The sequence below is a fragment of the Danio aesculapii genome, chromosome 9 (genome assembly GCF_903798145.1).
Source record: "Danio aesculapii chromosome 9, fDanAes4.1, whole genome shotgun sequence".
NCBI lineage: Eukaryota > Metazoa > Chordata > Actinopteri > Cypriniformes > Danionidae > Danio > Danio aesculapii.
Genome location: NC_079443.1, coordinates 44,447,533 through 44,470,877, shown reverse-complemented (window position 1 = coordinate 44,470,877; position 23,345 = coordinate 44,447,533). Strand labels below are relative to the sequence as shown.

Sequence of the window (23,345 nt, the reverse complement as noted above, 5' to 3'; positions counted from 1 at the left end):
ACAAATCAGGCCAAATGAATGTCAGCCTGATTCACAGATGGCTTATGGGTCCTCGCTGTCACGCCATCGTATTAGCAGCGTGTTGAGCTCGGACCGAGACTCGGAGGGGGGCTGCTGTTGCCGTCTCTCTCTCTCCCCGAACCCTGGCAACACACAATGCAGTCAGATTTAGTTTACATGGGAAAACTTCAAGCACTAAATCATTAAAATTGCTAGCTCCAGTGCTTTACGTAAGAGCCCGTTTTATGTAATGTTTTAGAACTCCGTGTGTTGGAATATTCTGGGATGTGTGCTCACAATAATTGCGCTGCCTTTTTTAGTTATTTATTTATTTATTTTTTTAGAAATGCTCCACTCTCTCTGGCTTTTTCAAAAAGGATATGGCAAGGTCAGATTAACATTGCAGTCACTGCTTGAGCTGCATCCAAATAAGCTATTGTTATCACTGTGACTCTGTTCCAAAACCTAGAACTGCCTACATAGATTGTATTTAAAGTACATACACTGTGTACTATAAGCATCAGAAGTGCCAGTGCATCATTGTTTTGCATCATTGTTCTTTTTAAACTTTCTATTCATTCAATTGTAACATTTAAATTTCTACCAAAATAAAAAAATAATTAGAATTTATTATTGATATAAGAAGTTTAAGTGTCTTGGGGTTTTGTTCACAAGTGAGGGAAGGATGGAACGTGAGATTGCAGTAATGCGGTCGATGTATCAGTCTGTTGTGGTAAAAAAGGAGCTAAGCTGAAAAGCAAAGCTCTCGATTTACCGGTCAATCTACGTTCCTACTCTCACCTATGGTCATAAGCTTTGTGTCATGACCGAAAGGACAAGATCTCGGATACAAGTGGTCGAAATACGTTTCCTTCACATGTTGGCAGTGCGCACCCTTATGGACAGGGTGAGGAGCTCTGTCACCTGGGAAGAGCTCGGAGTAGAGCCGCTGCTCCTCCACATCGAGAGAAGCCAGCTGAGGTGACTCAGTTTCCAATGCCTCCTGTACGCCGACCTAGGGAGGTGTTCCAGGCATGTCCCTCCGGGAGGAGGCCTCGGGGAAGACAGAGGACACACTGGAGGGACTATGTCTCTCGGTTGGCCTGGGAACACCTCGGGATCTCCCCGGAGGAGCTGGAGGAGGTGTCTGGGGAAAGGGAAGTCTGGGGTTCTCTCCTGAGACTGCTGCCCCCGCAACCCGGCCCCGGAAAAGCGGGAGAAAATGAACGAATGAATGAAACATCTTATTTTTGAGGGGGGTCCTCAAAAATTGAGCATTTGTTAAAATAATAAGCAGTACTGCTGTTTTCATCATGGCTGATTTGGTTCTTAAGTAACATTAAAATGACTTCTGAAGGATGATGTGAAGACTAGAATACATTCATTCATTCATTTTCCTTAGTCTATTTTAGAGGTCCCCACAGCGGAATGAACCGCCAACTATTCCAGCATATGTTTTACGCAGTGGATGCCCCTTCAGCCACAACCCAGTACTGGGAAACACCCATACACACTCATTCACGCACACACTCATACACTAGAGCCAATTTAGTTCATCAATTGCTCTGTAGCGCATGTCTTTGGACTGTGGGGGAAACCAGAGCACCTAGAGGAAACCCATGCCAACACATGGAGAACATGCAAACTCCAAACAGAAACAGTCGCCTCACAGGAAGAAAGTCGCTGGTTTGAGTCCTGGCTGGGCCAGTTGGCATTTCTGTGTAGAGTTTGCATGTGTTCTCATGGGTTTCCTCTGGGTGTTCCGGTTTCCCCCACAAGTCCAAAGACATGCGCAATATGTGAAGTGGGTTAGCTAAACTGTCCGTAGTGTATGTGTGTGAATGAGAGTGTATGGGTGTTACCCAGTGAAGAGTTGCAGCTGAAAGGGCATCCGCTGCCTAAAATATATGCTGGATAAGTTGGCCGTTCATACTGCTATGGCAACCCCTGATGAATAAAGGGGTCTAAGCTGAAAAGAATATGAATGAAGTTTCATTTTAAATTTAACTTCCATCAAGTGTTTTAAAAGCAATCCAACGATGCCAAATGTTAACATTTTCTATAATTTTTAAATATTTTTATTATTATTGGCAATATACATTACTTTTATAAAATAATCATTCATTCATTCATTCATTTTCCTTTGGCTTAGTCCCTTTATTCATCAGGGATCTCCACAGCGGAATGAACTGCCAACTTATCCAGCATACATTTTACACAGCGGATACCTTTCCAGCCACAACCCAGTACTAGGAAACATCCTTACACATATACACTACTGTCATTTTGGTTTATTCAATTTACCTATAGCGCATGTCTTTGGACTGTGGGGGAAACCGAAGCAACCAGAGGAAACTCATGCGAACACAGGAGAACATGAAACTCCAAACAGAAATCCCAACTGATCCAGCCGGGACTCGAACCATCGACCTTCTCGCTGTCAGGCAACAGTGCTAACCACTGAGCCACCATCTTGCCCTTTTTATAAAACATATGAATCTAAACAATGCAAACTAATGTGGAAGTAAAAAAAAGGATTTGTCTATTATCAGTGGGACATAACAGTGTTACTTTTATCCCCACAGGAACTGCTATTTAAATCTGATTTCCTTTTAAACTGAAAAACATTTCAAACTCAAGGATGTGTTATTGCACTGAATAACCAGTAGATTGATCATTAGTGTGACACATGAAAAGAGAAACACAACCTGTAATATACGGAAATATAATATAAGGAAAAATATACACTACAATAATTAACTTTTTGCACTTAAAAACTGAAATTTGGAGCTAACAGTGGGACACGGTCCCAAAATCACATGATATTGGCAGCTCCATCAAGGGTTGAATGCTGAATGTGCTATTATAGCCTGGAAACCAAATGTTGTCAGGGCTTTGAGAAAATCGCTTTGTTGGTTTTGTCCGTCATTACTTTCGTGCCCTCTCTCCCCTACATATTGTGAGGTATATTCAAGATATGTATTATTTAACATTATGTTATGACCCTGGTCTCTACATAAAAGAACACCGGACAAATAAAATTCACTTTTATGACCCTTTGGAGTCAGGTGTGTCTTTTTTTTTGTCTTTTTCTTTTTTTTTTTAAACACCCAAAAACTTGAAGCCTATACCTCGGAGAGGACCCACAAAATAACCCACAACTAGCTACACTTAACAAAATAACAGAAATAAAAATACAAAATCCACCCCAGCCTCCCTGACTTTGTACAGTTGAAGTCAGAATTATTAGCCCCCCTGTTTATTTTTTCCCCATATTCTGTTTAACGAAGAGAAGATTTCTTTAACACATTTCCAAGCATAATAGTTTTAATAACTCATTTATAATAACTGATTTATTTTATCTTTGCCATGATGACAGTAAATAATATTTTACTAGATATTTTTAAGACACTTCTATACAGCTTAAAGTGACATAAAGGCTTAACTAGGCTAATTAGGTTAACTAGGCAGGTTAGTGTAATTAGGCAAGTTATTGTATAATGATGGTTTGTTCTGCAGATAATTGAAAAAAAAAATTATCTTAAAGGGGCTAATAATTTTGACCTTAAAATGGTTCATAATAAATTTAAAACTTCTTTTATTCTAGTCAAAGTAAACTTTCCCCAGAAGAAAAAATATTATTAGATATACTGTGAACATTTCCTTGCTCTCTTAAATATAATTTGTGAAATATTTAAAAAATAAAAAAATTCAAAGGGGGGCTAATAATTCTGATTTCAACTGTATTAAAAAAAAAACAGGAGGAAACATTTACACAAAAGAAAAGTGTGGCGTCCAACCCCTACTGCTTCTCACCGTATACAGAAGTCAGTATTTACAATATCAACAAACAAACAAACCAAAAACAAAATAACAAGAGGGGGAAACATGGATAGACACAACAAAGAGTCAAAACTTACACACCAAGACAGGAAACACAATCAAAAATAACACTTAGAAACAAAATAGTTTTTATAGCACACCAAACCCAAAACAACACGCCAACCAACTCTCTCTTTCCACACCCGCTTTCCTTTATTTGAAGGAAGCACTGGGTCACTCCAGCCAATCCCAGGGCACGTCGTCTGCATAATTAAGGCGGGCCTGCAAATAAAAAGAGAGAGAAAGAGACAGACACACACTCGCCAGCGCAATAATCATATTACTAAATTACTTTAATTGGTTTAATCACACTCATTGTTCAAGCTACAGGAGTATCTTACAAATATTCATATATTTTCATACCAAAAAAGTAATGATTAATTGGACCCCATATTTGTGTGTGCTGCATATTTTATGCTCATTAGAGTATCACAACATTAACTGAACATCACTTTTCTGTCAGCTTGAGATTTGTATGATTAGTTCCAAACTGAGCCTTCTAGGTTTTGAAACAGAGCCTATAATTTCCGTCAGTTTTGAAAAGTTTTACCAAAACTTTGTACTTCATCTCTGATCTGTTTTGTTATTCAGCTACAATGCTTCCTTTATGACTCACTGCAAAAAATAGCAAGATCTAGAACAAAGGGGCATATGTCTTCACGTCTATCCACCACGCATTGAAAGATTTGGAATCTAAACCGAAACTTGGAGAAAACAGAAAAATGCAAAAGTGCAGCAGCTCCAGCCTAGAGGTTCAGGTTAGTGTCAGCGGGTGTAATGTCACTGTATGGGGGAACATTAGACTGTTCTGGCTGCTTTGAGTCCTCGGGGAAAGAAAAAAAAAAGCAGGAGCAGAGAGTGACATTCATATAAAGCAGCGGAGTATTCCCTCAGAGGCCTGTTAGAGAGTGGGTGGAGAGTACAAGCATCTGACATTGAGTGCTTCATGGTGCCTCCAGCGGCATCTAACGCTATGAGAAGGGTGCGAGGGTTGTGGGCGATCCAAGGGTCACGTCCTATCACATTACTGAACGCGAACCCAAGCCCTCAATGGTGTTAGGAGAGAGCCTGACCTTACTTGGCTCCACTGTAACCAGTGTTGGGTGGTGGCGCATTATATTTAATCTGAATTATTTTATCTGATGTCAAAAATTATAGGGTTGTTCCAATACCGATATTAGTATTGGAAATAGTTGCTGATCCTGCAAAAATTATGGCATCGTTATCAGTGAGTATTTGAAACCATAAACTGTTCCGATACCATCTTTTTAAATGAGATATATGCCCGCTTTGCTTAACACTACAAACTAGGGATGCCCTAATCAGGTTTTTTTGCCCTCAAGTCTGAGTCATTTGATTCTGAGTATCTACCGATACCAAAACAGGATCCGATACTTATACAATAAATAAATAAATAATAAAGAAGAGCGAAGAAACAGATCCAGGATGTTCCTTATTTTTGATTTAATTCACCTTATTTTAACATTCAACAACTCTGTTAACAAACAGAGCACTTCTGTGAGGTAGCTTGAACAGTCAAGTAATAAATAGCATCAACTCTTCACCTCTTGTAATCCCAAGTTTACATATCTCACAGTTTGCTATGGCAATGTTGTCGTCATCAACTTTATAATACCTCCAGACTGGGGACATACTCGGGTTGTTGCTAGATCAGATAGAGTTGCAGTCGGAAGTTAACGAGAATTGTTTATATTATTTATTACATTTATCATTATTGTATTTTATTAACATCTACCACAACCCTAAACCCAGCCATCCAATTTAGACTGGCCTTGACACTCCAACACTGTAAAAAATAAATCCATAAAATTTACGGTAAAAAAGTGGCAGCTGTGGTTGCCAGTATTTCAAGGTTAAAAATACGATACAAACCATAAAAGTAATTTCAAATTTTTACAGTAAACTATCGTATTTTATTCCTTTAAAGAGGTAATGTGGCGGTATTTTGAATTACCAACATCTACACATCTTTTGTTACACAGTCAGACACGTTAGCACAGCCATATGCAGGTGGTGATGAGAAAGTTACATAATGAACCAATGCTCATCACAAACAATTTTTCCCACGAGCAGAGAAGTGTATTATTGTATAGAAGGTGCTCAGTGTCATTCACACAGCTACTAAACACCAGTTTGGTAACACACATAAAATTAAAGTCATGAAATAAACTTTGTTTATCAACATTAGATGTAGCATAAATCTCTAATGTACATAACTGATGGAGAAACAACTAAAAAGATCCATAATAGCGTCAACAAAAAGCATAAAAAGTGATGTGCCATGCAGGAAATTCTGGGAAAGTCAATTTACAGTTATTCGCCGTATATATTAAGGAAACATACTGTTAACCAGGTTACAGATTTTTACTGTAGCATTTTTTTACAGTGAAGTTCTAACTTGTCAAAGAAGGCTAGGCCCAGCCCTCAGCCCGATTGTATAATTGCCACTGAACAATGATTACTCAAATGTGTTTGAGGGCCAAAACAAACTCTCTCAAAATGTTTGCTTTTGATAGCTGCTTCAAACTTCATTTCAGCTGGAATTTGTTCGAAATGATGCCATTTCAGTTTGTTCTTTGATTTCTTTCGTTCTACTTAAATTTAATTTTCAACTTATTACAGAATTTTGTATGCATTTTGGCAGTTTTATTTACTTGAAAATACAAAGACAAGACATGATTTCAAATGCAAATGAGTTTTAAAGTGCTTTTTTTAAACCAAGCTGTTATTTGTATGTTGTAAACTACAAGAAAATCTAGTTTTTGAAAACAGTTCATAAACATTTAAAAGTACTGGACAACCAAAGTAGTAAAGACACTCAATAGCCTCTTTCACACAGTGATACCGGTAAATATCTGGAAAATAACCGACTTTACCGGTAGATTTAAAGAAGCGCTGTTCACACAGGCAAAAACTTTCAGGAATTTTTCCAGAAAAGACCATTCACACATCCGTTCCAAAATACTGGTAAATTCTGACATCATTAACCAGAAATGACCTCAAAACTGCTGCGCTTGTATTTGTAAACATAGAAGGGCTCGGGTTTTGTTGATGATTGAAGGTACATAATATGTGTGTGCTGGCACTCACCAGCTGCTTCACGTGCACACACGTCAAGCAACTGTAGCAGAGCTTGAAGGTAAACAAACAGCGGTTTATCATAAGCATTTCAGCGATAATTTTCTTCACAGTTGCCATTAAGAAGGAACATAGAAACATTATCTGACTAACATCTAGCATCTAAATGTGTCTGGAAAAATATTCAAAGGCTTTTATTTTAATAAACAGCGTGAATGTGGATGCGTCTGAATGTTCTAATTGGCTGGGGCGATAGTGCTAACCACTGAGCCACCGTGCTGCCCCTGGTTCATAATATGTTCATAGAAACCAAATATTGGTTAGAAGAAGCTTAAATAATGTGTAAAGATGTTTAAACAGAACCAGAAAATTCTAATTCACACAAAACTGCTGAAGTAGACATGCTTTTAGTGTCTGTATTTGACTCCAGTTATGTGCAGCTCTTTTTATTTATAAAAAAAAATCCAGCCCGATTTTATCTCATGAAGATACTTTGTAGTTTAAAAAAGTTAGATTGCTTACATGCATTGCAAAAAACTTCTTACTTAGATTTTTTGTCTTGTTTCTAGTCCAAATATCTATTTTTTTATATCAAGAAGCATTTTCTAGGTAAGCAAAACATAATGTCTTGTTTTGAGAAATAAATGCCAATATTCAATTCAATTCAATTCAATTCAGCGCTTTTACAATGTGGATTGTGTCAAAGCAGCTTCACACAGAAGATCATTGTAAATTGAAACAGTGCCAGTCCAGTATTCAGTGTTTAAATTCAGTTCAGTTTAGCTCAGTTCAGTCTGGTTTAATAATCACTACTGAGAGTCCAAACACTGAAGAGCAAATTCATCGATGTGCAGCTCTACAGATCCCGAACCCTGCAAGCCAGTGGCAAGAGCGGAGAGGAAAAAACTTCACCAATTGGTGAAAGTGAAGATTTAAAAAACCTAGAGAGAAACCAGGCTCAATTGGGCAACGTCTTGTGTAGAGCTGCAGTCTAGGCTTTGGAGAAGCTGGACATCAGCGAGACTCGTCTGTCCCCGAAGCGTCACAGGAATCAGTCTCATGCTCTCCACTCCTCCATGACCACCACAGCAGCGGCTCAGGATACGGCCTGGTCTAGGATTATGGAAACCTTGAGATCATCTTGGGATCCTCTCAACGCTGGTCTTGTATTGAATCAGTGGCGCTGCATAGTCTCTGAGGGCCTCGCGATGAGTATCCCAAGGTGGAAATAGAGAATAAAGAGAATATTGAGTGAGTTTTTTCTTAAACCTTAAAATGGGTTAAGCAAAATAATCTTGTTTTTCCTATTGACATAAGATTATTTTGCGTACCTTATTGGCAGATAATATTGCTTGTTTTAAGGAGCAAGGAAGGAATTTGCTTGTTTTAAAACTCTCTTCATTTTGACATATTATTTCTTAAAACAAGACATTGTTTTGCTTGTCTAGAAAATTCTTCTTGATTTAAGAATTTTTAGATATTTGGATTAGAAACAAGACAAAAAAATCTAAGTAAGAAAAGCATTTTTGCAGTGTAAAAGGTATCAAATCTATTAATTACATTATCAACGGTTTATTTTCTGCGTGTAATTTGCTGTCAGTAGTGCACAACTATTTGTAAGTAATCTGGTTATAAGTGATCTGACATCTAAACTAGAGTGGTTGCCTGCAGCGAAGGACCTTATATCAAACCCGAACACACAAAATCGTGGAAAAAAAAGACTGAACAGAGTTGAAAATGTGTCAGCACACTACACAACACGCTGAGCCCTTCACCACTAACTGTCAGATTTGCTCTTTCCTTGTTTCTCTCTCTCTCTCTCTCTCTCTCTTTCTGTCTTTCTCTTATGTTCCCAGAGAAAAGTACAGAGCCGTTGGCTGCGCACAAAGTCCCAGCCTCCCCGCAAGCTTTTGTGCCAGCTCCTGTTGAGCCCGAGGTGGCATTAGTGCCCAGCCCTTGCAAGACGGCACCCGAGCATGCCAGCCCACCCACTGAGCCGACAGGACTCGCAGTGGCCCTAAAGAACACCTCCAAACCAGCAGCGTTGCCAACAGCCTCGTCAGAGCCCAGCGTGGATTCCGAGGAGGAGAAAGCCAAAAAGCTCCTGTACTGTTCGCTGTGCAAAGTGGCTGTCAACTCCCTCTCACAGCTGGAGGCCCACAACACAGGTGTGGAGAACATCTGCCTCCGCGAGCAATGTCTTTCCCACGGCTTTCTCTGCGATATGCCTTCTTCTTTAAATGTTTCATGAAGTGACCCTCCGAGGCTTGGGAATGTGGAAATGTACTCATAGTTACAACATAAATCACAAACAGTGTGAGGCTCATCATTGATAATGCATGAAGAGCTGGAAAATGTAGACAGGGCCCCCGCGATCATGGAAAACCTGAGATATTGAGGAATTTTTTTAAAAGCCTGGGAAAGTCATGGGGACTAATTAAATATTAAGAAGTCATGGACATTTATGTAGTCAATATATATTTTTTTTTTGTAGTTAGGGTTAGCTCTGAAATATTTCATCTACAAGAAATTACCTTAGAAACATTATCCAGACACACATGGAGGAATTTGATCTTTGGGTTGGAGTCGGACTTGGGCTGATGATATAGCTGCGAAAATATTTTATTGTTTTTTTAGCCTTTTGATGACATTAGGTATTTATCTTATTCATTTCAAGATATTTATATTTATTCGTTTGCTTTTTAAAATTAACTAGAGTTTCTTTCTACCAAATCTTTCTTTTAAGTTTAGTTCATACAAAATTCACCCCATGACTTACTCACCCTTAAGACATTCTAGGTAAATATGACTTTAATCTTTCAGTCGAATCAGAGTTGTGTTAAAAATTATCTTGCGGTTTTCCAGATCTACAATAGCAACGGTCGGCTGTTTTTTATCAACAGTCCAAAAGAAGTCCAATAAAGCGAAACCATCTGTTATAAAAATGGGTAAATTTAAAGGTCTCCTGTAGCAAATACATGTATTTTTGTAAGAAACTGTTCTGTGTAACTTACAGCGAGTGAAGGTCATCGTCTAATTCTCATTCTTTTAAGATCTATTTTCTTTTGGTGCATTAGCGCCACCAACTAGATAGGAGTGTGTGTTTTTATCTCTACAAGCGACCTTTCCTCTGCACACGACAAACGACATTCATTTCAAAAGTCATTCATTTCCAATGGAGAGTAGTCTGAGAGCTGCGTCGAGTTTCGATCATCTCCTTATTTTTAAAATCTGTCTCCACATTCCCTTCAAAAAGTTTTAGTGGTCTATGAATTTCTAGTATTCGTTAATTCATTAATTTTATCATAGTGAGCACACATAGATTAAAGGCTTTTGTTTTCGCACTCCTTTATTTGCGGCACCGTGAGAATCAGCTTTTCTCTTCCATGGTACATGAGAATCCTAAAAGTTCTGTGTGACTACCACAAGGGGGCATATTCCAACATTTGTGTCCGAATACCGTGTGCAGTTGAAAAGTCTGGTTTATGCTTCTGCGTCGAGTGATCAGCGGACGCACATCGCTTGCCTTGCGAGTTGGCGTGCATTTATACTTTTGCATGCTGTTTGTGTTGCTCTGCAATAACACTTCTGAAACGCTAGCTGGCAGCAGGTTTTTATGTTCCTCCGTGTCGAGTTTCTTAACGGGTCCCTTGTTTTTTTTTGAAGGCTACCTTAATGTACAAGTAGTTCAAACTCGCTTATTCTGAGGACGTGCAAAACTTTAATCATAAGGTAAACACAAAACCAAACTTTCCACCTGGAGCTCCTTCATGAGACTCGACACTTCTAAACACTTACTTTAATGGGTTCTCGTGGCTCTCTGTCTCGCCTACACTCCTCAACGATATCAAGCTGACCAATAACAGAGCTTTAGCTACTCGTCATTGCGAACTGTAGTAACATTTTTTGAGAGGTGCACATCACCGTCTGTGTCAGCCACAGCATGGGCTATGTGACTGTGCAGAGGCTGCGCTGACCATATGTGTGTGATTAACACAGAAGTATAAATCAACCTGAAGAGTGGGCTGCATGTGCTGATTAAACAAATGTAGAAGCGCTGTAAAAAAGACTGTCCAACTGCAGATCTGGAAAAGCCCAAGATTTGTTTTAATGTAACTCAAATGGGATTTGACTGAAAGAAGAAAGTCATATACCCCAAGGATGCCTTGAGTGTGAGAAAATCATGGGATTTTTTATCATTTTTGGGTGAGCTAACCGTTTAATACAAGTAAAATACAGTAAAAATGTGGTAAAAAATGTTGTCACACAAAAATCTATTTATCATACAGTAATGTCGAATTTAAAATGTATTGTAGATATAAAAGGTAATTTAATAAAAGAATAAAAGAAATAAATAAAAAAAAATAAAAGGTAATAATGTTCAGTTTTCAGCATTAATATTCCAGTCCAGTCAGTGTCACATGATCCATCGAAAATCATTCTGTTATGCCTTATGCTGCTAAAGAGACATTTCTTATTATCACAGTTGTGCTGCTTAATATATTTATAGAAACTAAACATTCAAAACAATGTTTTGTGTGCTGGACTAAACAAATGTGATGGTATTTTATCACTTTAGAACTTGTGAAGAGCTTAAATAATGTGTAAATGAGACTAAACGGCACCAGAAATTCCTCGTTCACACACAACTGCTGAATAGACATGCTTTGAGTGCCTGGTTTTGACTTTAGAAGTGAGAAAATCCAGCCCGATCTTATGACGAAACTTAACCATTTTACATATTGTTAGAAAAGTGGCTAATTCTTATGAATTCTTAGGATTTAATTCAAGTAAAAACATATGATTTATAAAGGGAGGCATGCCTCCAAACACCACCCCTCATTAGGGGTGAGTAAATCATACTAAAATGTACAAATCGGATACAAATTAGCCACTACATCAAAAAGTTACAAACAATTTTGTTGGTTTGTGTTGCAAAACCATTGTTAGGGTCTAATCTTTAGATGTGTTTACTCCGAATTTTATTCATATTTCAGTTAAATCACACTAGAGATTGGAAGTAGACAGAAGCTTGTCATTTCAGATGTCCCAGACTACTCAATTCAACTGAACTGCACCAGCATGGTCATCACACTAGAGTTTGTTCTAATAACAACCAAATATGCCAAGTGTGAACACACCCTTAAACACAGTTCGAACTGATTCATGGAAACACATCAGGCCAGGAAACCTAATGGCACTCTCGTGTCTGACATTTTAATCGGTGATGGTCTCATTCTCACCAATTGAGAGACAAGGAGTCTAATGAGTATAAGAAATTGTGAGTCAATGGCAAATAAAATGTACATGAAATCATCACAGTTTGGTTAATATTATTATACCTACAACAAAATCACTCTGTGCTTGTGCATTCCACAATCCTAGACTGTAAAAATAAGCAGCAATCAGCACGTAAATAAAAGATCTTGGCAGACTCAATTCAGATATCCAGTGTGAGAAATTAACAAGTGCCAAGTAAAATCAACCAGCCAAAAAAAGCTTAACAGTGGCGCTGAATCAACTGATTTGTCTTATTGGTGTTTTTTTTCCCAGTGAAAACATTCCTGTTTGTCTGTTTCATCAGGTTCAAAGCACAAAACCATGCTGGAGGCACGAAATGGAGCAGGTCCCATTAAATCGTACCCCAGAACCGGGTCCAAACTCAAAGTTCAGGCCACACAGCTGAACAAAGGCTCAGGCTTACAGAACAAGACGTTTCATTGTGAAATCTGTGATGTCCACGTCAACTCAGAAATCCAGCTTAAACAGGTATTCACTTGGGTTTCGCTAACTATGTTGCCATCCAAAGATGCGAATTAAATTTATGCGCAAAACTGGAATATCGCATAAAAGATTTGCGAATAAAGCAGCATTTCCATTCAGTCAGATTCAGTCAAAGATACTGGCGCCAAATATCAAAAAAATAAATAAAAGGAGAAGCTGCATCAGTCTTTTTCTTAAATAATAAATTACTTGTAAATAGTATAATATAGTACTGTTTCCTCAGTACGTATTCTAAGACGCAATGGACTTTATGCACAACTAGTGTTTTTCAGCCAATGATAAATTTCCGGTGACAGCTTTATGTGACCATTTTCAATTTCATGAGGTTTCTTTTACAGCATTGATGTTGTAATGTAATTCAAATATAATAAGTTAAATAAACTTAAGCAGCCATTTGGTTGTTATAGCATAAAACGAGACGAAAAACTGTTTAAACGTAGACGCCGTCATTAGCAGCAGGCTAGCACAGAAACTCCATTGAAAATACTGCCCCTTTTCACAACAATGTACGACAGAATTTCACATGCTCCGCAGTTCTGGAAGTATCAATACTGAACTACATTGATGAAGCACTTTTGTTAAAGCATAGAATGACCAAAACAACATTTCAGATGTTTTACAATGTGGTCGGCCAGCTAGTTTATCTATTAATACTCGCCATTGCACCCATTTTTATCATCACATGATCTCTTATAACAAAATCACATGACTTTTCCTAATGCGCATACTGGAATTTATTCTGTAAAAATGTGTCTATCAGTAGCTGCATTTCCATACACCTATTTTTATGTGCAATTTGGATTATGGCTTAAAAAACCCTGGATGAAACACCAAGATTTGCATAGACTTTGAAAATGCATATAAAAAATGAGAGTATAAACTTTTTATCCGATAAGAAAAAATAAACTTCGAAGGAAACATATTTACTGAATAAATTCCAGCATACGCATCAAAAGGTCATGTTATTTTGCTTCAACAGATCATGTGAAAAAAACAATGGCGGAGAATGACAGGTATGTTTGGGTGGACGATGAGGTCCGAACATTTTTAAATGTGATGCATGAGAAAGAAGTGACGACCAACCTTGATGGAAAACATCAGTGGAACTCACAGATCTTCCAAGAACTGCAAGTGGAGATGATCTCCTGCTGTCAAAAGCAAGATGACATGACTGCGCACATTGCGTTTCATCTACATGTTCTAAGACGCAAATAAGTTGTATAAAAAAGACCTTCTCCTAATGCAGCAACTTCCATTTTTCATTTGATATTTGGTGCAAGTTTCTCAGGAAATTACGGTTTTGTTCCCTTGGACTCGTTGGATGGAAAAAAGTTGCTTCAGTCTTTTTCTTAAATAATAAATGACTTGTACCTTTCCAATACAATGCTTATTCACAATGAACACGTTGTGGTGTTTGTAGGCATTAGACGCTCTTTGGAAACAGACTGGAAGTAATATTCTGAACTACTTTGAAGACGGACGTTTGTTAAGGCTTAGAATGACCAAAACAACATTTCAGATGTTTTACAATGTGGTCAGCCAGCAGGTTTATCCATTAATGCTGTCCATCACACCCATTTTTATCATCATATCATCTCTTATAACAAAATCACATGACTTTTCCTAATGCACATACTGGAATTTATTCTATAAAAGCGTGTCTATCAGTAGCTGCATTTCCATACACCTATTTTTATGCGTAAATTGGATTATGGCATAAAAACCCTGAATGGAAATGCCAAGATGTGCATACATTTTGTGCATACAACAACAATAGGGGAAATTGACAGGTATGTTTGGGTGGATGATGAGGTCCGAACATTTTTTGTGAGAAAGAAATGACGACCATCCTTGATGGAAAACATCAGCAGAACTCTTTCAAGAAGTGAGAGAAGAGATGATCTCCCGCCTTCAAAACCAAGATGACATGACTGCGCACATTGCATTTCATCTAAGTGTTCTAAGACGCAATGGGCTATATGCACAGATAATGTTTTTTTAGCCAATGATGAATTTCCGTGAAAGGTTTATGTGACTACTTTCAATTTCATAAGGTTCAAGAACCATTTAAACGCACGCACCCATCAGGAGCAGCAGGCTAGCGCAAACTCTATTGAAAATACCAGGGTAAAATTAATTTCTGTATTATATATGAAAAAATAGAATTTAATGCAGTGCTTCTTATCCGGTCTGAGACCCACTTTAAATCGTATCTCAGCCAGGCAATGAAGATCACTGTTATTTAAAGAAATCAGATCTTAAGGCCCAATCCCAATTCTATTTTTGTTCCCCTACCCCTTCCCCTTGGCCCTTAAAACCGAGGGTGAAGGGGAAGGACTTTAAAAATTACCCCTAAGAATTGGGACAGCACTACAGCACCTGCACACATCATCAGATGTCATCGCGATCTCTTGCTTCATATGAGATCAGACAATTGCGACTGCTGTAGTTATTCCAGTTGTGTTTTGGTATTTATCTTCAGGAAATCACTGAAGGCATATATTATGTTATCATAACGATATAATGTGGGAATAAGATAGTAATACTGTGCATTTACACAGTGGCCATATTCATCTATGTAAACACACCAAAACAACATTTACATTATTGCAGACACAGTAAAAAGCTCATTCCCAGCCACTAGACTGTTTTGACAGGGGATTCGAGTGTCATCGGGTGTCAGAATGTTGTGAGACGGCTGTTCAGGAGTTATTATTAGGGATTATAGATCGCAAAATTTAGTTGGTTTTATTTTAGCGTTTTTTTATTTTTCAAAGCATGGTGGTAAAACACGAGCGTGGTTATGAATATATTGAAACGTGCTTGTTTGTTGTAAAAAATCATAATAATGACAAAAAATACTAATTTGTGGATCTCTTACTTCCGGGTGCTGCGATCCTGCCGTTGTGGCTGGTGTATTCTGGGAAATTTTCCTACCCCTTGGTTTTGAGTGTTGTCCTGAAAAATCTTTGTTCGAAGGGCTATCTACCCCTTCCCCTTAGCCTTACGCCTTCAAGCTAAAGAGAATTGGGACACCCTACCCCAAAACGAGGGGTGGGGTAAAGGGAAGGGCTAAGGGGTAGAATTGGGATAGGGCCTAAATGCAACAAATTGGATGTTGGGATGTATTGGATGACAATTCACCAGAAGCCCTGGGTCTGGCTGACTGAAATTAAAAGTCTGTGTGCATATACACCATTAAGTTATTATATATGAAAAAGGGCCTTCTCCTAATGGGGAAACTTCCATTTTTGTTTTGATATTTGGCACCAGCTTATCAGAATGTGATGATTTTGTTCTCTTGGACTCTGTGGATGGAAACAGTGCTTAGCTTGCAAACGTTTCATGCAATATTCCAGTTTTGTGCATAAATTTAATTCACTTCTTTGCATGGAAACATGGGTATAGTTTATGCACATATTTTATTAATAATTAAAAAGTTTATCCTACTCATATATGTTTTTATGCACATTTTCCACATTTTTGCACACCTTGTCATTTCCATCAAGCATATTTGTATGCGATATTCCAAAATGCACATAAATATAGGTGGATGGAAACAAAGCTATTGTAATGTTTGCCTGCTTTATTGCATGATCATTATTTATGCAGTTTACAACAACACATAACACAAGCAGATATAAATAATGAAAGTGTTGATGTGATTCTGTAGCTTGATCTTTACCATTTGCATACTGAAGAGTTGTGCTTCCTGTTATGCAGTTTAGGCTTTGATAACTGGTACTGAATTAGGCCATAAATGCATATGGCTCACTCAGAACTAATGTAAGGTGTTTTCTTCACAGCACATCTCCAGCAGGCGGCACAAGGACAAAGTGGCAGGCAAACCCACCAAACCCAAATACAGCCCATACAACAAACAGCAGCGCAGCTCCAGCTCTCTGGCAGTAATGCATTATTTATGCTCTTTATAATCAAGCGCTTTCATCAAGTGTTGCTCGCATCTCAAGTAGCAGTGCTGTGAGGAGTTTGTTCCACACTTTTTAGCCTCTTTGGGATGCTAATGCATCACAAGGGTTTAATGCTCACTTGTCAGTTTTCAAATTATATGCAAAATATGTTTGAAACAACTTCGCATTTGTAGTCCAGCTGGCCCTTCACTAGGCTCCGCCTCCTGTGATTACTGCTGCTCAGCTCAAACAGGCATTACACAGTGTTATTCTGGTTTCATTTGACAAAAAACATAATACAAACTATTATATTTCCTACTCTCTAGTTACTGTATTTACATATTTTATACTTCATCATTTTTGAAAATTCCCTTTGAATACTTGGATAGGTTAATAATTGTAATAAATTAATACTTTACAAATAATAATAATCATTTATTTATAATAAATTTTATTAATAATGTTAGTATCGACAATATTATTAATAGTAGTTTTATATGTTTTATTATCTACAAAATGTTATTCTTAAAATATTTAAATATTCTTATTAGTAAGAATATGGGCGGTACAGTGGTTTAGTGGTTAGCACTGTTGCCTCACAGCAAGAAAGTTGCTGGTTCAAGTCCTGGCTGGGCCAGTTGGCATTTCTGTGTGGAGTTTACGTGTTAGCTTGGGTTTACTTCGGGTGCTACAGTTTCTCCAGTTCAAAGACATGTGCTATAAGTGGATTGAATAAACTAAATTGGCCCTAGTGTATGAATGTGAATAAGTGTGTATGGGTGTTTCCTAGTACTGGGTTGAAGCTGGAAGGGCATCTGCTGTGTAAAACATATGACGGATAAATTGGCGGTTCATTCCTGATGAATAAAGTGGCGACCCCAGATGAATAAAGGGACTAAGCCTGAAGAAAATTAATGAATAATAAGAATATTTATTTATATTTATAATATTAATAATAATAATAATATCAACAGTTAATATTTTTAATACAGATAAGAAATTTGATTGTTGTCATTAGAAAATAACATTAAATATGTATTGTTATGTAAATTGTGCCTTTGTTCTTTATCTTCTACTAATTATTATCTTCAGTAAAGTATAAAAATATAAAAAATGGTCTCATATACTTGTTCTTTATCATATTTTTATCGTTATTTAAAATATTTAATTAATAAATGTATTAGTATATTTTTTATTGTTTTTTATCATCAGTAAAGTATAAAAATATGAAAAATGGTCTTTTTACATTCTTGTTCTTTGTCATCTTTTTATTATTATTTAAAAATATTAAATTAATAAATGTATTAGTATATTTTTTATTAAAATAAATCTTTTATCAGTAAAGTATAAAATTGTTAAAAATTATCTTCCTAAATTTTTATTTTTCATCATCTTTTTTATTATTTAAAAATATTAAACTATATTTTATATATATTTTATATTATATTATATATTTTATATATATTTTATATATAAAATATAAAAATATTTTAAAAATCTCATATTAAATTCTTGTTCTTCATCATCTTTTTGATTATTAAACTACTAAATGGAATGGTATAATTTTTTTATTCAAATTAATTTTTTATCATCAGTAAAGTATAAAACTATTAAAAATGGTCCTTACATTTTTGTTCTTCGTCATATTTTTTATCATTATTCAAAAATATAAAACTAATAAATGTAATAATATCATGTTTTTTTTTTTTTTGCTTATAATTGACTTTTTTTTTGTTTTTGCTTCAAACTTTAGAAGTTCATCGTGCATGCAGACTGCATGGTTAATAACATCAGACTCCTGTAATTAAATTTCACTCTAGGCCTTATAATCACTGTCCCTTCAATTAATTACACAGCCTTAATTTCTTTATTGACATGGACAGCGTTCTTCCTCCTCCCTTGAGTGATTCAGTGTTTTTCTTTTTCCTCCAGGCCAAACTCGCCCTGCAGAATGACTTGGTGAAGCCCATTCCACCAGCCTTCCTCCCGCCTCCCTTCTCCACGACGACAGTCCCACCTATCCCTCTCCACCCTCGCCCCAACCCCTCTATTTTCCAGACGGCTTCACTTCCGCACTCGTTTCTCCGTGCCGCTCCCGGACCCATTCGACCTACTACCGGCCCCATCCTGTTTGCGCCTTACTGAGCGGCTGGACTTTTGAAACAGTGGTGTATTTATTGAAACTTTATCCTCAACCGTCCTCACCATCACGAAAACCCAGGAAGGATGTCGTCTTCGTGAGGACTTTTGCATTCAAAAATTCTAAAAAAAAATGAACAAAAAAATGGTTTCACTTTATATTAAATGACCTTAACTACAGTGTGCTTAGATTTAAATTCATAAGTTTGTACATTCACTTATTATATATTATATACACTACCTAACAAAAGTCTTGTTGTTGATCCCAGTTGTAAGAGCAACAAATAATAACTTGACTTCTAGTTGATCATTTAGAAAAGTGGCAGAAGGTAGATTTTTCTGATTTATCATCTGTTGAACTGCATCTTAATCATCACAAATACTGCAGAAGACCTATTGGAGCCTGCATGAACCCAAGATTTTCACAAAAATCTGTTAAGTTTGGTGAGGGAAAATTCATGGTTTGGGGTTACATTCAGTATGGGGCATGCAAGAGATCTGCAGAGTGGATGGCAACATCAACAGCCTGAGGTATCAAGACATTTGTGCTGCCCATTACATTATAATCCACAGGAAAGGGCAAAGTCTTCAGCAGGATAGCGCTCCTTCTCATACTTTAGTCTCCACATCAAAGTTCCTGAAAGCAAAGAAGGTCAAGGTGCTTCAGGATTGGCCAACCCAGTCACCAGAAATAAACATTATTGAGCATGTCTGGGGTAAAATGAAGGAAGAGGCATCAAAGATGAATCTAAAAATTCTTGATGAACTCTGGGAGTCCTGCAAAAACGCTTTCTTTGCCATTCCAGATGACTTTATTTATAAGATATTAGAGTCAATGCAGCAATGTATGGATGCAGTCCTCCAAGCTCATGGGAGTCAAACATGACTTTATATTCTATACAGTACATTATTTCTGTTAAGTCACAAGACGTTAGTCAAAGCAAAGTCAAACCTTACTGTTCTAACTAAATAATTAAAAATCAAGGCATGGTCATATTTTATTTTGGTAAAATAAGCATAATCTAGAGGCCTTTGCCTTTCATATAAGCCAACTATTTGTTGCTCTTAAAACTTGGATAGGTAATGAGACTTTTGTCATGTAGTGTATGTTCATGTCTTTATATTGTACTTGTATTTATAAGCACCAGCACGTAATTACATATCTGATTAATTACATTTATAATTACACTGTTGACCAATTCCTTTCATCTCAACCCACAGTTAACTCTAGAATCGCCATAGAGACTAAATTAACTAATATAGCAGATTTTCAATTAACTATCCAAGGCTGTGTCCCAATTCGCATATACTATCCATCCTAAATAATATTCAAAATTAGTATGTCCTAAATAATATGTTGAAATCTGAAGTACAGTACTCTAAGGAGCTCTAAGTCTTTGTGTCTTAAAACATGAGATGCAGCGGTTAGGAATGGTTTTTAATAAAGCGCACCCTGCTCCCCCATGTTAAAGTGAGACTTTTATTTCAGTATGTTGGTGGACTTCCAACTGAGATGGAATATTGAGTAGAGGCGGTGCTTTCACTTTCACGTCATTCCATTGCACAGATTAATTATTCACCTTAAGAATAATTTTGTTTTCAGGCGACACGGTGGCGCAGTAGGTAGTGCTGTCGTCTCACAGCAAGAAGGTCGCTGCTTTGAGCTTCGGCTGGGTGGAGTTTCTGTGTGGAGTTTGCATGTTCTCCCCGTGTTCACGTGGGTTTCCTTCGGGTGCTCCGGTTTCCCCCACAGTCCAAAGACATTCGGTACAGGAGAATTGGGTGAACTAAATTGTCCGTTGTGTATGAGTGTGTATGGATGTTTCCTAGAGATGTGTTGCAGCTGTAAGGGCATCCGCTGCGTAAAACATATGCTGGATAAGTTGGCGGTTCATTCCGCTGTGGCGACCCCAGATTAATATAGGTACTAAGCCGAATAGAAAATGAACGAGTGAATAAATTTTTATTTCAAGCAGACTTTAACATCAAATTAAGGAGCTGTCATGCCGACTTTCTACTGTAAACAGAAGCTGTCAATGCTTGCTCTGCCTCCAAGTTCTTCTGATTGGTCCACTGCCTTGAAATTGACATTAATGAGCAGCACTGTGTATAAAAGTATAATATTTTTGAGCATCCTAAAAATGCAGTGCTCATATGAGAGATGCAGCAAAAGACACGAGACATGAGCATAACGGTAACAAGTGTGTGTTTGCATAGAAAAACAATGGAAACGTTGCACATTGGAATGGAAAATCGTGTTCAGTTATTCCTAAGGGAACATGAATTCGATTAGAACTAGAAGTGTGGGTAAGATATCTGCAAACATGGTGGAATGCATGATACAGACGTTTAACTGGAGAGGCTTCGCTAAATATGATTGTTAATTAGATGTCAAAATAGCATTCTTAGACGCTAGCTAGACGTTGAATTTTGGTCACCTGATATCACGAACTAAATCTAACTTAATATTAACGTCTCATGACATTGTGTGCCTGCTGAGAACCCATTTCAACCAATGTGACAACCGTTATCAGTTTTAGTCACAAACTAATGCAATTTATAGACACCAAACATTTATTAGAAGCACAAAATGCCTTGAGTGATGGTGTTACGGTCCCCAGTTTAAATACGACTCATGATCACAATGTAACATAAATAACCAACAGCCAAAGTGCTCCGACTAAATTATTTATTAACATAACATAACCAGCAAAACAATCCAAAATGACATGAGATAGGGAGCCCAACATAATAAATAACAACCAAACAAGCCTAAAGCAGGTTGGAACTCCCCACTCCAAACAAATATCAAAAGGAAAGTATAAAGGAGAACACAACAATAAAGCCGTCAAAAACTGTGGTGGTGTGGAGGAATGAGGGATCGCGAGAAGTCCGCTTCCCTCCATTTTAAAGGCCTGACGCCACCAAATCAACAATAGAAAACTGAAAAGGGAAAAAAGACCAACAAAGATCAATTAAAAGTAATAATTATGAGCAGAAGTGAACGCCACACGCAACAGATGGTAACAAGGATTTCAGGACACGAGACATTATTTTGGGAAGACAGTGGCGTTATATAGTGTCTAATTTAAACGATTTAAAAACAGTAGATTAAAAGAGCAGTCATGTACATGGGTACATTCTAACCGATAGTGTTTTTAAGTAGGTTTACAACAACACCTGGTGCTTCTAGTGTTAAAAATATCCATCCATGTTTCCATAACACAGTAAGTACATTGCTTTTATTTTTTGATTTAGATACATGTTAGTTAAGGGCACGTGATATAAAGTGGAACCAAAAAAAAAAAGTGTTGAACTGCTTCCTGAAAGACTTGAATTATCGTGGTCTTCCTTTTTAACTCGATTCAACTCAACCAACCATGGACAAGCACACGTCTTGAGGCGCTGTCGGAAACAATCCCAGATCTCACCATAGGTGTTCAGTCAGAGGCTTGATGTTGTCAGGGAGCCTGTGATGCAGTTTTTTGGCCCGTGTGCTGTCTTGTATCGTGTAGTCAATAAGCTCAATCACCAGTACTTCAGTGCCGTCCACTTTTTTTTTCCCCCTTTTCTCTAACTGGAAACAGTGTTTTTCTTCTCCATGTGTGTTCGGCTTCCTCCTTTTTTTGTCATATAAATAAATTCAACCCGTTTTCATCACAAAACGAACTCTATTTTTATTTTGTGTGTGTAATAGGAAACTGTGGGCCTTTCACCTCTCTGTGATTTCCTTATTCGTCATGAGACTTGCAGATCTCTGACGATGCAATAATGTATAGATCGTTAAATATTGATATTCTCCATAGTGTATTTAATGTTTACCTACCAGGTTGCAATACTAGTTGTATTTTATGAGCTGGGGGAGGCACTAAGAGAACTAGGTACATTATTTTTAGAGAACAAGAACGAACAATTTCCATTCACTGAGAACTTCTTTATTTGACTGTGGAATTTCATAGTCCATATATAAATATATGTATGTATGTATGAGAGTCTGTACATAAAGAAACTACATTTTCAATAAATAATATATTTAATTCATGACTTCTTCATGAATTTATACTGTATGTTTCTTTTAGTCGTAATTAAATGTTTAGCTTTATGACTCTGAATCTTATTTTCAAATACTGTTTTTTTAATGATGCTGTTTCTACTGTATGTTTTGAGTTGGTTAATTGGTGCAGGAGATGTGTTTGTTTAAATTGATTAAATCTTTCGGTGTTGTGTAATTTGATTAATGTTTTAAATGGTTTTTTTATAGTGTCTAGTCTTTTTCTGTATGGATATGTTCATCTCCTGGGAGAATGGCTGATATAATTAACATGATCATATCTCAGTTCTCTGTTTGCACAGCAATTTAATGAATCAAGATATAATGCAGTCGCGCTTTTATGCGTTAGTTTTAAAAATCAGGAATGTGATTAGTCAGTGTGTCTTTCATGGGCTTTAAAAGTCTGATGCTTTTTTGCTGGTAATTATTCAGCCTCACCTCATTACAAATGATTAGTTTATCATCTTGAGTTCAAAAAT

At 37.1% G+C, this 23,345-nt stretch overlaps 1 protein-coding gene across 3 annotated transcripts in view; it reads left to right on the top strand.

Annotated features, from left to right (window-relative positions):
* Positions 1-22,852, top strand: part of znf385b (zinc finger protein 385B) — a 316,695-nt gene extending 293,843 nt beyond the window's left edge. For all 3 annotated transcript variants that reach the window (XM_056465829.1, XM_056465830.1, XM_056465831.1), the window contains 4 exons: positions 8,838-9,149; positions 12,566-12,750; positions 16,572-16,673; positions 18,609-22,852. In XM_056465829.1, the coding sequence (XP_056321804.1) occupies positions 8,838-9,149; positions 12,566-12,750; positions 16,572-16,673; positions 18,609-18,821 (812 nt within the window). In that variant the 3' untranslated portion in view covers positions 18,822-22,852. The remainder of the gene's footprint in view (positions 1-8,837; positions 9,150-12,565; positions 12,751-16,571; positions 16,674-18,608) is intronic.
* Positions 22,853-23,345: the final 493 nt, after the last annotated feature.